Source organism: Molothrus ater, chromosome 6, assembly GCF_012460135.2.
Source record: "Molothrus ater isolate BHLD 08-10-18 breed brown headed cowbird chromosome 6, BPBGC_Mater_1.1, whole genome shotgun sequence".
In the NCBI taxonomy this organism is placed as follows: domain Eukaryota; kingdom Metazoa; phylum Chordata; class Aves; order Passeriformes; family Icteridae; genus Molothrus; species Molothrus ater.
Window position 1 is genome coordinate 55,316,754 of NC_050483.2, and position 16,185 is coordinate 55,332,938.

Here is a 16,185-nt window from a genome sequence, read left to right on the forward strand (position 1 = left end):
ACTGTGGAAAGGAGAACTCTCCACATGTGCCCATAGCACAGCTTTGAAGCCTTCCAGGGGACCTGAAAACTTTGTCTTTTACTCAGAAACTCAGTCCCTTCCAGCTGCCAGGAGATATCCTGCTGTTTTACTCCACTGAAATGAGGACAGCTTGTTCTCTGTGGGATCAAGTGTTTCCTGGAGCCTCAGGTACCTGCCCCGCCCTTCAGTGACCCCCTGGCCCAGGGAAGGGCACTGACTCCCCTTTCCCTTCCCCATCACTCTGGTGTGCCTGAAAACAATGAGATCTTTCAGGTGAAGCATCATTTAAAAAAAGAGTTCCAGAGGCAGATGGAGCAGTCGCTTCTGGAGGGATCAGAGCATCCTGGGGATCTCCCTGGACGGCTCCTGATGAGTCCAAGCTGCAGCACATGGACCCAGGCACCACAGCAGAGAGCCAAGGGACAGGCTGAATGCTGACCCACAGCATTCAGGATGTGGCTTAACTTGGCACACATGAACTTCAGATTTCACTGATGGAGCCCACATTAAACAAGCACAGGCACCAGGATGTGACACAACTTGAGTAATAAAGCTTCAGTGTGGGAACTGCCAGAGGAAGGAGCCAGCAGCAGCATCAATAAATGTGCAGGGCAAACGGGCCAGCTGCAATTTATTCTGCATGTGCTTCAGACATTTCACATTGTCTTCATTCCTCACAAAGTTTTTGTGATGCCTGTCTCATGAGCATGTTCTAAATGCCAAATTTAGCTGCGATAAGCATTGCTTAGCAGCCTTGTGAATGCTCCCCCTGCCTATTGTGGTGGGGAAAATAAACAAATTATTAATCTGAGATATTTATGGTGCAACATTTTACAATGACTAGTCAGCCTGGCTATACATTAAAAGCTCTTTTGTTTTGTTTTGTGGCTGGTTAATAGCAGGAGGGAGGCACTCCAGCCTTTCCTTTCCTCAGAACTATTAGGACCATAAAGGAAAGGTGAGGCAGGTGGGAATGGGATTTCCTCACCTCATTCCTGGTGCCTACAAGATTGACACTCTGTCCCAACAACTCACCAGCAGTTCCTTTACATTCAGTGGAGAGCAACAGGCAGCGCAGGGAGTCACCAAGCTAAGATGGATGGCTTTAAATGAAGGAAAATGTTCCTAGAGAGTAGACTGCCATATGTCTATCTGTGGGTGTGGCTGGCACTGCCACACCTGAGAGCACAGAATGGTGAATTTGGAAGCCAGTGAGATAAAAAGGCCACATGAATGGTGCACAGTCAAAACAGAGCAAGAACATGAGTCCCTGTATGTTTTTGTGTGACCATGGAGACACAGGTCTGCTTCTTCCCAGAACACCCTGGCATGGAAGCCTTCCCACCTGCAAAGGTCTTTCTTCACTCACCTGAATGCAGCGCTCCTTCCTGCCCCTTTGTCCCCTTGCCCATCACACAAGCCAGCACTGCAATCTGAGAGTTGGAAACCGCAACCTCTGCAGTGCCAAGCCTGGCAGAGCTGTCAGGAGTGGGTTGACTGGAATTCTGCAGGAATCACAGAGCTGTGGGGGGCAATTTGCTGCTCATCAGCCCCGTGGCCACTTGAAGGCTGTATGCCAGGGCTGAGAGAAGCCCTCATCATGTAGGGCCTCTGCTGCAGGGGGCAGAGATGCTTCTTGCCTGTCCCTGGCAAAGGGAGGGGTTGTGTTTCTCTTGGCAAGTGACCCTTCTTTCAGGACAGGGCTCCACAGAAACACCCTCTGTTGGACAGAGAAAGCAGCAGAACATGACAAGTTTTGGTCTGTGCTACCAAAGAGCTGCTCAGGAGCTAATGGGGATGACTGCAGGGATGGTGACAAAATGACAGAGGATGCTTCCTATTTGGTGTTAATATCACAAAGCAGGGGAGAAGATGAAGAGCTGGTGCTTCCCTTGATACATCCCTTCACTACTGGGATCCTGAAGGGCAGCTCACCCTGATCTCCACTTCCCAAGCTCCTCCTGAGCAGCTGGCAGGGAAACATTGCTTTTTGAGGAAGGAAACTTCATGACAAGTCTTTGAAGATCACAGGGCTTTTCAGACCAACTATTATTTTCCTCAGGTCTCATAAGTAGATAAATTCTCCTCTGCTGAGTGTTAACATCCCAGCAAACTGTCCTGTTTTCCCTTCTATGCATTGGTCAGGACATATCTAACAAGTCTATCACTAGAGCTCCTACACACATTAGAGATGTTATTTCTTGCTGGTGTATAGTTGATCCTACACACTCTATCTGGAGAGAGAGTGGAAGGATTTCCTTGAGGACCTGTGCTTAGCTGTGAGGCTCTTCCAAATCTGAAAATAAAGCCTTTGAGATCAGATCAGCCAGATCTAGAAAAACCTGAAGGACAAAGGTCCCCAGCAGTGCAAAAAGCTGACACTGAAGCTTGGCCAGATGTGACACGGTCAGCAGTGCAGGGGAGGAACAAAGGGTTGGACAGCCTAAGGAGGCAGCCAGGCAATTACTCATTTAGGAGGCATTTTTAATTGCTTTTGTGAAGCATGATTCATCTCTCAGTATGTGCATGGACAGTGGATCCTCTGGCTGCGCAAATGAATCAGCACACACTCCCCTCTCCCTGCTCCCATGAGGCTGAGACCCTGCACAGCCCAAACCAACCCTGGGAAGAAGCAGGTCTGAGAGTCAGCAGCTGCTCACAACACCACAAACAAGAATTCACATGTTTAAAGGGATAGAAACCCCTCTTGTCATGGACTGGGTGTTGTGGATGTGAACATATTCCTGTGAGGCAGCTCGCACATCCTAAGAGCGTGGCCCTGCTTGCTCAAGAGGGAAATACAGAACTGGAAGAACCATCAAGGCCTTGAAAGGGCTTTTTGTCAGCCATGTTCCTACCTGCTTTCAGCACAAGCATCTTATGCCTCAGGAAATTTAGCCAGAGTGGGATAAGAAGGACAGGTTTTCATGGACAGGGTCTCAGTGCTCTCCAGCCTCATTTATCTCATCCCCACATGCTGCTGGTGCTGACAGCCAGAGATGTCCAGAGGGAGTTGGCACACTGCTGCACTGCCTGTCAGGGGGCTGCCTCTAAGCTTCCCAAAAAAATGCCTTGACTGCAGCAAGGGAATGAGGTGAATATACAAGAAATGTACTGTTTTTCTTGAATTGCTTCAAGTTAATGATATTTTCCTCCCCCCTTGCATCTCTGTAAATCAGCACGTGACTGTGGGACTCAGCAATGTTACACTGATGTAGAACCACACTTGGGAGGGGACTGGTTGGTGTAAATCATCCCTTTCTATTTCCTAGTACATAATCTGGTGCCAAGTTCTGTCAAAAACACACAGAAAACATTCACTAGATTTTTCCAGTGGCAATAGTCTGTCTAAACACAACTTTAAATGCCTGCCATTAAAGTTTTCTTCATCTCATTAAAGAGACTTGCAAAACCATCTGCTAGCTAATGAAGAGTTTTTAAAGCTTTAATATTTTATTTTATAATGAAATATACAAAGGGGAAAACAGGGCAGGTATTTAGAAAGACAATGGCAACAATCTGCTGTTCTTCCACAGAAAGCTGATGATGTTCACTCCCATGGCTAATTAAAGTGACTGAACACTTCAGCCCCTTGAATATTCCTTGTACAAATAATGCAATTCCTATTCTCAGGATACTTGCCTAACACACAGCAACTGAAAGCAGCACTTCCAGGAACTATTTCTCAGCATCCTTCTCTTCCAAAAATACCAGTGACTGGTACATTACAGAGAAGGGCAGTCAACATTTCTGCTCAGGGTCTACGTGCCCTTGCCAAAATCCCTTGGTGCTTCTGGATTCCCTCAGCCCTCCCATTCACTTCCCTGAGTTACTCAGAAATTGAACGAGGGATGAGAAATCCTGGTGAGATCATCAAGGACAGTGATCAGCCAGACTCAGAGCAGAGGCTGGGCCAAACCCAAGGGACAGCACTGCTCTTCCCAGGATCTGGCTGTGATCACCAGTAGGAGGAGAACAAACTGGGTTCATGGCCCTGTGAGCAATTAATGGCAAGGAGTAAGGGAAGTCATGGGGAGCCATCTGAGATGGTTCCACCACCCTCCTTAGCAATATTAGGGAACAGAGAGCCCATCTCAGAGCTGAAATGAGGAGGAATTTCAGGTCACAGCCTACCAGACCAGGTCTCCTCCACTTGCTGCTCGCTTCTTCACCTCTGGTGTGGGACATCCCTGGCTCTGATACCTGGACCAACTGATACTTTCACACTTCATGTCTCACCATCATTCTCTGTTTCTGCTGCTTTCCCCTGCTTTTTGACTCCTTTAACATCTCTGCTCCTCAGCAGTGATTGCTTACTCCTGCTGAGCACCAAGGACTCTGCTCAGAAGGAAAGTTGCAATCCTAAGCATGGTCCTTGCAAAATATGGCAATAAAGGGAGTAACTTAAAAAAACCACATACATCCCACCCCAAACCCCCCCAAGCACTTTCTTGGATAGAAAGCTACCCCATTGCCCTATCAACCAAAAATATATCCAAGAATTTAATGACAGCTAAGCCTGACTCTGAAAGTAGGCCTGAAATTACCTGGCAGAGCTACAGCCTGCCTCCCAAAGCTCTGCTAAATCCTGTAATGGCTGAGTCTTCATCCTGCCTACTGCTGATCTTCACTTGAAGTGTCACAGATAGCCTTAATTGCTTATCTCCTTCTGAGCTTCATAGATTAACAGATGGGACTGATCAATGGGCTGAATGCAGCCCTTGGGACCCCCAAACTCCCTCCCCACACAGTGAGTAATGCAATGGTTCTCCCCACTCACACAAAACTTGTAATCTTCTAACTGAGGTACTGTCACATCCCACCTTTGGTGCAGCCCCCTTCACTCTGTGCCACCTCCACAGGCAGTGACAATACCTGGGGCTGTGCTTTACAGGGCTGGCACTACCCCTGCTGACAGAGACCATTTGCCCACCAAGAGGCCAGGGGAGATCACAAAGTCCACACTTGCACGTGTGCCAAGAGCCCTGGCCAAAAGTTCTTCAGATGGCATCTTATTCATGCAGCCAGCAACTCTGAACCAACATAAATTATACGGGGAAGATGAACAAGATGAAAGATCATTCATCTTACCATAGGCAGAAAACACACTCAGACTCTTCCTCATGGTGCCTGATGGCCCAGAAAGAAACACAATGATTCACATTGTGCTGATTTGCTGTTGGAGACCTCAGAGCTTATGGTAGATCCTCCTGATTTAATGCACCATGCAGCAGTAACTAACAATTTCTCAGTGGCCTTGTGTAAGAGTTTGTTTGAAAGCAGAGAGCAGAGTTTTGAAAACATTTGCTTTAGCTGTATTTTATGCCATGCCAAGCCATGAATCTTACCTGAATGGTGCTGGTGTGTGTTGGACTCTCCTCTGCTGAGCTCCCAGAGCGTGGCAGGAATCACAGCCAAAACAAGGATTAATCTCTTTCCCACGATGCTGTGCTGAGGAACTCTTGTTCAATTACAGCACATCCACCTCAGAGTAAGGCTGTGACCACCTAGAAGGTTCTGACAACCTCAGCCATCCCCATTTATATTAAAAGCAGCACAACAGATAACTTCTCTTTGCTGTTTATTTAGGCATGGCTTGACAGAGTAAGAAGGAGACTTAGCACAGTATCTGATTTACACCAGGACTGGTTTTACCCACAGTACTCTGCTTTTACCCCAGAGCACTTTTATCCCCTCCTTCACTACTGCTACCACCTCTAGAGACTGCTGGTAACAGCACAGATCCTGGAGTGATGGAGCAAAAAGAGCAAAGCTCTTCCTGCCTCCTGCTCACTGCTCATTGCACAGCCCAGTGCACATCATAACAAAGAATATTCCCTCATCTTTCTGGTTTTAATGCAGCTTTTCTCCTTAACATCAAACTACAACCCTTAAACTCACTCTAAATAATTAATTCTTTTTTTTTTTTCACTTGAGAAACAATGATAGCTCACCATCTCTTCTTCCTCATCTGGCTTGGTGTCCTACCTCTTTCAGTACCCTCCAGTGGACTGCTCAGGCTATAAATGATGAATATCATGCAGGATACACCATGAAACAGAAGAGTCTGGAACTCTTTTGTGGAAAAGGGAACAACACTGCCTCACCTCTGCTGCTGCCAAGATGCAGCTTTTGCCCCTCTTAGTCTCTGTGTACAAATCCCTTCTACTTTTCCCACAGAAGAGCACTGAAGAAAAATTACCTGGAAATCAGAGTGCTGGTGCTGTTTCTTTTCATTGCTCTGTTCAAATTACTTTAATTTGCTGTATTTTTCTGCTTTTAAAGAATTGAGAAACTTTACTAGGAGCACTGAGAGCACTGAGAAAGCATTCTTGCTGCAATTTGGCAATAGAAATGGATAACACAGTGATTGCCATCCCTGTGCCCAGTACTGGGTGACTTACTGCCCTCCCACACAATAAAAAATGTACAGTTCAGGCTACAAGTTGTTAAATCCTGTGCTCCTGGAGTCCCACAGCAAGAAGGGAATTTCATTTTGCATTTTTATGAACTGTATGTGCCTCCCTAATTTCCATGAGAATGCACAACAGGTCTTGTAAGAAAAAATAATTACAACAAAGCAACTCACCAAGTAAATTTGTTATGCTCTAAGTCCTGAATTCTCACTGAGCCTCCTTTCTCCTGTACTTAACTCCTTTTGTTAAACAACTACCACTCACCAAGATCACTGCCAGGTATCAGGGTGGGCAAAAAAACCCTGAATAATGTGCTGTAACTCTTTTTATAGACAAGACAGGAGTAGAAAACAGCAACAGCCTCTTCTGTATTACAAAACACGAACAAAAGAACAAATGTGCTATGACCTACTGGTGACAAATGAAGGTAATATAAAGCCTCGTAAGATTTCAGCTTTATTAGCATTATTTAACTTCTGAGACCATTAAAGGAGGCATATTTGATGAATGCAGCTGTGGGGACAGAATGGTTTTGGTTATGAAAGCCTGGTGTGGCACAGAAGAGAAAAATGAGAGGACAAAGCCAAGAGCTGTACAGCTTGGAAGAGCAGAAAAGATGGGGCCAAGGTGGTCAGTACTTATTAACAGCTCAGATGTTAGCAGGGAGAGGGCAGCTGTGATGGACACTGCTGGAGAAGTTCCCAGCTCCCAGTGGAAATGGCTGGAAAAGCTGAAGAGAAATTCAGATAAAAACATCCCAGTGTCAAAGAGAGCAGAAGTGTGCCTTGATCACACTATGGGAACATAGTGAAATGCTGGAATGACACATACTGCCTTATCAAATCTACTGTTAATCATCCTTTTATAGGCTAAAACTTTGCAGGAGACACTCCTGAGGATCCAGCAGTACCTCTTTTTCCAGCAAAAACTAAAAGGAGCAAACACCCATCTGTACAAAGGGCAGATGTGGATTTTTGTCTCCAAACTGTGGCAGCCAGATGTTGATAAAATAACATGATTTTTAACTCAGCACACACCTTATTTATCAAGATACAGCTTTGAGAAACAAGCACTGGAACAGTTCCACTAAATACACACACCATATATTGTTCCCACAGTCAGTTAATTACACAGCTTAGTGGAAAAGCCTCGTTAATGTTATGCACTTTACAGAAAGCATCTACATCTATCAGTGGAACAGTATCTTGTAAAAAACACTTGCCTGATTGCTGTGTCTTCCCTTTTAGAGACAAAAGAAAGCTCTAAATGACAAATCTTGGCCACGACCAACCAATCATGCAGCAATCAAAACTGAACATTTTTAAGAACTAAGACAGAAAAAATCAGAAATCATCAAGAGAGCATCACAGTAACAGATGGGCTATGTAAAGGTTTTATTTTTTATTTACAGCAAATATATTACAGTAAAAAAGGTTAACATGACTCGTGGTTGTGGAAGGATGGTACATATGCATACATCAAAAAGGTTTCATTTTCTTGGCACTAACTGAACTGAATACAAGGATTCAACACAAAAATAAGAAACAGAACTTTTATTAGGCAAACTCTAACTGTACACATCTGCAACTGGGGTTTCAATGCAATCCAAAGAACACAAACAAGTCATCAGGATGGCAAAGATGAACTTTTTTGATGAACATGTTGAACCCTCAAGACAAGGCTGTCTGGCACCATTTAAAAGCTGCTGTACTGAACACACTGATTTTAAAGAAATGTCACAGATGATTAAGACACTGAAAATGCACTCAGCACAGTGAAGAAGCCCATTATTTTCCTTATTTCTTTTTCTACTCCCACAGTACCAGAGTGTTAAAAGGCTGCATGGCAGACAAGCTGGATGCAACAGCTGGAGAATTTTGCCTGTCAAGCAAAGTGACTTGCAGCAAGAGATGTGCTTTCTGCAACAAACCCAATGATACACAGCTTGTGTGGCTTCAAGGAAGAAGATCTAAGAATACCAAATGTTGAAGCCTTATAAGCTCTTTACATCATAATCAGAATCCTGAGAAAAGCAGGATCCAAATTACTCCAAGTGAATTCGGGCTTACTTATACACAACAAAATTGTCCAGATATACCAACAGTAGTAAACAGAGTTAATGCAGTGTTAATCCTTTTACATTTTAATGACTAGCTATAAAACCAGAAACTAGCATGTTCAAATCTGTTTACATTTCCTGAGCTTAGTTAAATGAAGAAGGAATGAACGTTACAAAAATCCCGGTAAGTCACCAATAAATTAAAAATGTACATAAACACTACAGCTTAAGAAGCTCAGAGTGAAGTCTGCCTATCCAATATCCTTTCTTTAGGAATCCTGTACAGAAGCCCTGCCATTAACTTCACCAGCAATATTGAGATGCTATGGAATTGTAGGTCTTTTTTTTTTCCCCTTGCTCTTCCAGCAGATTGCCTGATGGCCTTTCCTAATCAAATCATATGAGAGCATTCAAAAACTGCAACCCTCTACTTGCAGTGCACAAAACAGTGTTCTCAGCAACACAATGTACTACTGAAATTCAGATTTCCTAGCTGCAGTTATTGGGGTGGGCTCTCAGCTCTCACACACACCACCACCACCCTGGCAGCAGGTTTGGTACCCTTTGGGAGAACAAAGCAGGAGACTGGAGGAAAGACCCTCAGCAATATCCATCTAATTAGCCCATCTTAGAGGTTTCTTTAAGAGCCAACATCTTGCATTTGAGAAAAGCACTCGACCTACATGAGTCATACACATGTTTATTTATGTATGTTTATTTCCTGCATAGAGAATACTGTGTACCTTGGAATAAAACCCAAGTCTTGAGAATATACTGAGAGTATATTTGTAGCAGTGCTATGGAAGATTAATTCAAACCCAAACAATCAAACTCAACAGTCTCAAAGACTTGCAGAGCACAAAGTTTGATAAAACAAACCACTTTTTAGAAAACTGTCTGCTTATAGCATACTTCTATTTTATGGTGTAGATAAAAGAGAGGTAGAAAGGTTTATCTCCTCAGTATCAGTTTCTGTGCAGTATTTATAAAATGTCAGAAAAAAAATCTATAGCTTTTCAGTGAAAATGCCAGCTTTTCTCCTAAGAATTATAAGGAATCTCTTCTTTCCACTTAAGTGCTGTAAACTAAGTAACTGGAATCTGGTTCAGAAGAGCTATTCTTTCCAGTAGCCTTACCACACCAATTTTGTTACCAAGTTCTGCTTCTAAGAAGTTATTACAGAAATACTCCTATACAGGGCTCAAAAATCCCTCACAGATACAACCCACCAAGCCATATTTACCAGCCAAATAGCATCAAGTCTGCTCCTTAAAAAATCACTCACTCTTGCTCAACTTGCATGATCCAAGCCACCAAGAGGGACAGAGAAGAATGGAAGTATGGAAGGCTGTGTGGCCCTTCCCCTCTTTAGTGATGATCTCAGATGTGAGCACCATCATCACCCTGTCTGGCAGAGCATCCTGAAGCAGCTTCTCTTCCTGTCACAATCCAATCTCTGTAGCAGGAGGATGGATGGTGCTTTAGTAACCAGCGCTCCTGAAAAAAGGTAGGAAGGAAGACCGGACCAGGAGACACAGCTGAACAGAAACTGTGCTGGTAAGATAAATATCCATCTTTCCCTGGTGTTAAGAGAAGCCTACAGCACTACAGTTTTCATGATTGTCACCAGATAAGGGAGAGAGATGGAAACATCCAGAGTGTGATCCAGAGTGCCGTGCATTTCCCACGGAGCCGAGAGCCTCGGGCCCAGCAGTGCCAGGGGAAGGCAGGTCAGAGGCACCAGGGTGGGATCTGCCCACAGGGGCTCCACTCCTGAGCCCTGCTCTCATGGCACTGCCAGAACTGATCTAGCTGTGACAGAGGACCTGCCTGCTGACATTTCAGGGCACACAGGGCTGGAGCTCCAGCTTTATTCACATAGCAACGACTGTTCAAGGATGGGATTTGAGCCATGAAAGTCAGGCTGCTGCATGGTGACCTTTAATTTACCCAGTGAATGCTAAGCAAATTACATTAAATTAAATTCAGTCAAAGCAGATGCTAGCTTATTTATTAAAAAGCTCAGCTTTCTCTTTCTTTCAACTGGTTTTAGAGACCAGCAGCTCTTGGGAGCAGACCCTCACTCTAACTAAGTCAGGCAAGAGCAGCTCCACAGAGATGGCCTGAGTGACTCTCCTGCAGCAACACCAGCCTAAAGAAGACCTGGCTTTCCCTAAGGATGCCCAGCAACAGCTCATGAGCACAGCATCTTTGCCTCCTTGCTCCCTGCACTTCCTACCCAACCAAGGTGTTCTGCCTCCTTCCACAAAAACCACACCGGACTCACAATGGAAGACAATTCTTCATTGCCTTCTACTGCCAGATATTTTAAGAAATCTATGAATTTACTAATATAAAGAAGTATTTACTCTGTTTCAGAAAACCAGTACTGCTCTGCAAATATATAACTTGTCATTAACTTTTGACAGGGTTGGGTAAGGGAACTCATATACAGTAACATGGTCACATTCACAATCCAGGTTGAAAACATTTCTTTCTGTCAGCTGTAGCATGATGAGACTGACTAATTTTCCTGTACTCAAATAATCAACAGGCCCTGTCCTTCAACCTGCTCCCTTTCAGCAGTATGCCTAAAAGCAGTCACATAAATAAGAGATGTGCTGCTTTCAGCCACACAGGCTTCATGCACAGTCTGTTTTGTCTCTTCTCTTTTGTTCTCTGGAAACATTACTCTCATTAATTTAATTCTCCAACTATGATCCACCAAAATAAAAATAAATTCAAGTAGGAATCCAAACTGGTTATTGCTGGGTTATGGGTCAATGTAAACTGACCAGACCCAATGCCAACCTTGAATTCACTTTACAAAAGTAAGGATTGTTCGATTACATTTGCTGACCATAGACAGCTTCTTTCACTATTCATACAGCTTGAAGACAGAAGATTTGCTGAGAACAAGACACAGTCCATGTCCCCTGGAAGTAAATGGAGCTAATAGCCATCATCTTCATCCATATCACAGCCATAATCTGAAACACACAAAGACAAGGGCATATAAAAATGCAAATATTCTGGGTAGATGGAAGACACAATAGAAGTATTGCTTCTTTAAGGTTGTTTTCTTGCTATGTAACTACAGGATAAGTTTTGCCTTAGGCAAGCATTTTAAAAATCATCTATTTTCTTAGGCCTAAATAAGTTCTTGCATGTACTTCCCTCAATGAAATAAAATTATTTTTAAGCATGTATGTGTAAATATCTCCTCTCACTTGTCACTAGACTCTCCTTTAGGAATACTTGGCACATGTATATGTGAAATACTTGGTTTAATTTAGAGGCAAAGGTGATCAAGCCTGATTGTCACAAGTGACTTGGCACACAGTGGCTGATAAGCAGCAGCATTAATTTACAAGTAGGCACGTTTTTCACTAGATATAGGCACCAAGGAAAAAGCTGGTTTGTTTATATTATTCATGGATTTATGAGCTGAAATTGCAAGGGTTCAGAGATAGCTCAGAGTTCCCATCAACATCAAAAGAGGCATGGAATGAATCCTGACCAATGCATCTGACTCAGATCTCCCTTATCTTCTAACTTCTAGACTTAAAATTTTTGCCCAGATTTCTCAATCCAGTTTTGTTTTCTTAAACAATGCTGAGTGCAAAGACTGTGTGCTGTGTGTCAGAAGGCAAGTCTGTATGCTTCTAATGCACCTCTTTCTCTTCTGTGTGCTTCTGAATGCACTGACACAGATACTTTCTGTTGTGTAGATGAACCTATGGATAATTATTGCATATGAGCACTGAGGAAAGTTAAACTTCATATTCCAAATCCAATACAGGACAACATCTCACCCAAAGAGACAAGCAAATGCTCAGAAGCAGAATTAAGTGTAATCTATAATGATTTGTGTAGAATGGGTGAAGTTCACCATCTGTAATTCATGTTGTTATTCCAGGCAGGCAGGTCTAAAATCCACAGAGAAAGCACCAGGAAAGAGTTATTTGCTGTGGTGAGCAGCTCTGTACACCTGCATCTGAATTCTGGGAATACTCCTTTCCTTTTCCTTTTTATTTTTATTTTTTAACTCTAATTTTTCAGCTGTTGTCCAGGCCAGACAGGGAGTAGTGGAATGTTCTCAGAATGGTTCAAAATTAGTAACATTTACAAAGAAAAAAAACACAGTGACCTTTATTCTATTTTTGTGGGGGGTTTATTAATAAACATAGACCCACCCTCCCCCACATGGATGCCTTTTCTTGGGAACGTTATTCTAATAATAAATGCAGGCAACAAACTGTTTTTCCTACAGTTCAGCAATTATTTTCCAGCAGAGAAATAAATTTAAAAGCAACAGACACTTTTGTGAAATGTATACAAATTGTCCATGAAAGCTAAATGAATAGTGATGGAAAGATTTTTGCAGTAAATAACATTTCACTAGGAAATTTATTCCCATCTTGAGTCTTCACAACCCATAATTAGCAGCTCCCATTTTAAAAATAATTTTGTGTATTTTCAAAGCTTAACTTCTAAAGGGAAATTTTTAATAAAGGATAAATGTGGATGTGTCCAGCTAGGAAAAACCACAGTGGAGAGGAGACTGCCTTTTCCTGCCAGCAAAGAAATCTAATTAAACCAGTGGCTTTGCTGGGTAACCCAAAGAAATTAGCACACATCTGTGTACCATACATGCACCACCAATGCCATTCCTGCACTTGGGGAACAACTGCTTCCTCCTAACACCTTCCCCAGAAACAGAGTGTGATGATTTGTTGTGTTTTGAGCTGGACAGACACATCCCCAGGGCTCACGGACAACCTGGACATCACTGCAGCCTCCACTGAGGAGGCACAAGGAGAAGGGAGGGGAGGCTCAGGGGCCCCAGGCACTGCTAATGGAGGGGTTACTCACCTCCTAACTCCTCAGATCCCCCTAAATAAACCTAACTCTGGAAAACACCCCACACTTCAGTTTGCTCTTGAGAAGATCTCTTAGCCTAAAGCTCGAGATGCAAAGGTTGCTCAGGAGGAGCCTCCAAGGTCAGGTTTCAGACAACGGTGACTCCAGGCTTCCCACAGGAACAGGCAATGCTGAAAAGGCAGCAGGAGCTCTGGGACAGGGACAAGCAGGGGAACCCTGTGTGTCCCCACCCCTGGAAGAACAAAGCCCACAGCAGCAGAGATGGTAACCCCAGCTCACCATTTCCTCCCATTAACTGCAAGGCGCTCATGCAGTGATCTTCATCTTCTTCCACCTCTTCCTCTTCCACCTCTTCATCGGGGTTGTAAGCTACTGGGCCACTCTCCACAAGCACAGCTGCTGGTTTTTCTACATCAGAGGCTTCAGCCTGTGCATTTGGAAAGGTAACCTGCACAAAAGAAGAGAGAACAGTAGAGCAGCCCTTCCTTTGGTCCAATATTTGTACAGAACTTTAGCAGCTTCCAAACAATAAGGACAGGAGAGATGGAAGCTCATGTCCAGTGCTACAGCTTCAGCTGTTCTAATGGAAGTCTGAATGAAAGTCAGGCAAAACCACTCAGTTTTCATTTAGTCCAGAACCAGGCAACTGAAATATCCTGTAATGGTAACAGCAGAACAAGGATTCTCTGGCAAGCCCAAGAGAAGGAGAAATTTGGGAGCGAAGGCTCCTCTGTAGAGTTTTGTGTGAAAACAGTAGAGCTCTGTGGGAAAACTTAAACCTCTCCCACGGTGTGCTCAACTCACATCAGGCCTATTACAAAATAACAACGTTATTGACAATTTAATGGTAGCAAAACTGTACCCTTCAAATCAGAAAAAGCCCAACATGTATTAGTTTTGACAGCTCTGGTTGGATTTATTTGGCGGCGCAATGAGCTGTGGAACAAATAGCACTCTGAAGACAGCACTTAATGTGATGGCAGAGCACTCAGTTGATAATACACACTGGCACCTGTGCCATTACCTGTGGAATTCAGCAGAATAATGATCTCCAAACACTACCTTGGGCATCAGTCATGGATGGGACCTGTTCTGTACGTGGTCCTCCCCAGCTGCTCCAAGGTTAGGCAGGACACAGCATGGAGGGAGAGAAAGGGCAACACCACAAGGGAATAGAGGTGAATTTGGAGTAGGTAATGCTGTCTTTGGTTCACTAAGGAGAGATATGGGAACAGGGCAGGAAGCAGCAACAAAGCCTGTGCCAGCACAGCTTAGGCTCTGCTCTTTCTGTGTAAGCTTTCTTCTCATTTTCCTGGTGTGCTCAGTTTGGAGCTCCACCTCCTTCTCTCATCCAGGGAAGAAACATCACAGGAGCTTTACCTCCATCAGCTCTGTAATAGGGTACTTTCCACACCCATTCTGTACTTGGGACTGTTGGGGTTCATACATTAGAGCCCATGGCACACAAAACCAGCCAATTAGCAACTGGACGAACCTTAAAGATTATCCATGAATGCTGTGTTGTCATGTGAAGAATTCTGAGAAGGGAATATTGACAGTACCTGTCACCAGTCAGCTGTTACCAGCACCAAGTCATCTTCCCTAGTAAGAAAGATGGAAAAGACTGGGACCTCTTCCTTGGAAGGACCAGTGGTGAAGTGCTTCTAAAAATGAATGGTCCAAAGGAGACCAAAAATCCTCAACTCCTCTGGTCCATACCATGAGAAAAGTGCCACAGTGCTCTAGGTTTTAAATTACAGTACACAATTATGTACTGCTGCATGTTCTCCACTTCCACTGGCAGCAAGCTCTGATAAAATGCTGCAGTTTATTTTTATTTATTTATTTATTTACAAATGTATTTACTTGGGATGCAGTAGCTCCCAGAATCCCTGTAACTGCAGGCACTTCAGAGATACACCGTAAGAGAAAATCCCTGTACCAGAAAGTTGATAGTCTAATTATTCAAACATCAAAGCTGCTCCTGAACTTGTCATACACCATGACAGTCAACCTAAAGAATCTGCCTGAGTTTTTCAAAGTCACCTCAGGGTTTGCTCCAACAGCTCATTAATGGGGCAAAAGACACCCATTAATTTTAACAGAAAATCAAGTATTTAGATATTCGGATCAGTCAAAGACAGGTTTTCATTATTTTTTAATGCTCAAATTAATCATATTATTTAGAGGAACTTCCCTCCAGTTTATATTTCTTACCACTGCTTTTACCTCTGTGATCAAATTGAGTCTATCTTGGTATAAGCAGAAATAGACACAAGAGTTTGAAATAAATCAGCATCATAATATACATCAATTTATATGTTTAAAAGTATCCATCTGCTCTGAAAAAGTGGGTGAATATAAAGGAGCTACAATTGAGTCATTATTTTTTAAAATTGCTCCATGCTAATTAAAATGTGACCTTCTTCTAATTATCATGTCCACTTCCAGACTGCTGTACTTCTAAAAATGTGCAGAGTTTTCTAATGAGCATAGAATAAAAAGTGAAAATGTATTTCCCTAGGCAGGATATCAAACTGTTTCTGAAAATCAATGACTTTTAGTCATGTTAAAAAAAAAGGCAGTCAAACAACACCTTTAAATAGAACTTCCTGAATTCACTTCCAGACATCCTGGACTGGAGTTTGGCACTTAGCTTTATGTATGGATGGGCAATTGTCAAAGGTGTTAAACTACCTAAGGGACCTGGTTCACTTTCAGAAGGGTGTCAGTCACACATTCATGGGCAAGAGGGACAAATACCTTTGATATACTGAATTTTTAGATATGCAATAGACATTTTGT

General features: G+C 43.3%; 1 protein-coding gene across 1 annotated transcript in view; it reads right to left on the reverse strand.

Annotated features, from left to right (window-relative positions):
* Window positions 1-7,814: 7,814 nt before the first annotated feature.
* Window positions 7,815-16,185, reverse strand: part of BRF1 (BRF1 RNA polymerase III transcription initiation factor subunit) — a 173,965-nt gene continuing 165,594 nt past the window's right edge. Inside the window, exons 17-18 of the mRNA XM_036383304.2 lie at window positions 13,660-13,828; window positions 7,815-11,486 (exon numbers count right to left, since the gene is read on the reverse strand). Of these exons, the coding sequence (XP_036239197.1) occupies window positions 11,449-11,486; window positions 13,660-13,828 (207 nt within the window). The 3' untranslated portion in view covers window positions 7,815-11,448. The remainder of the gene's footprint in view (window positions 11,487-13,659; window positions 13,829-16,185) is intronic.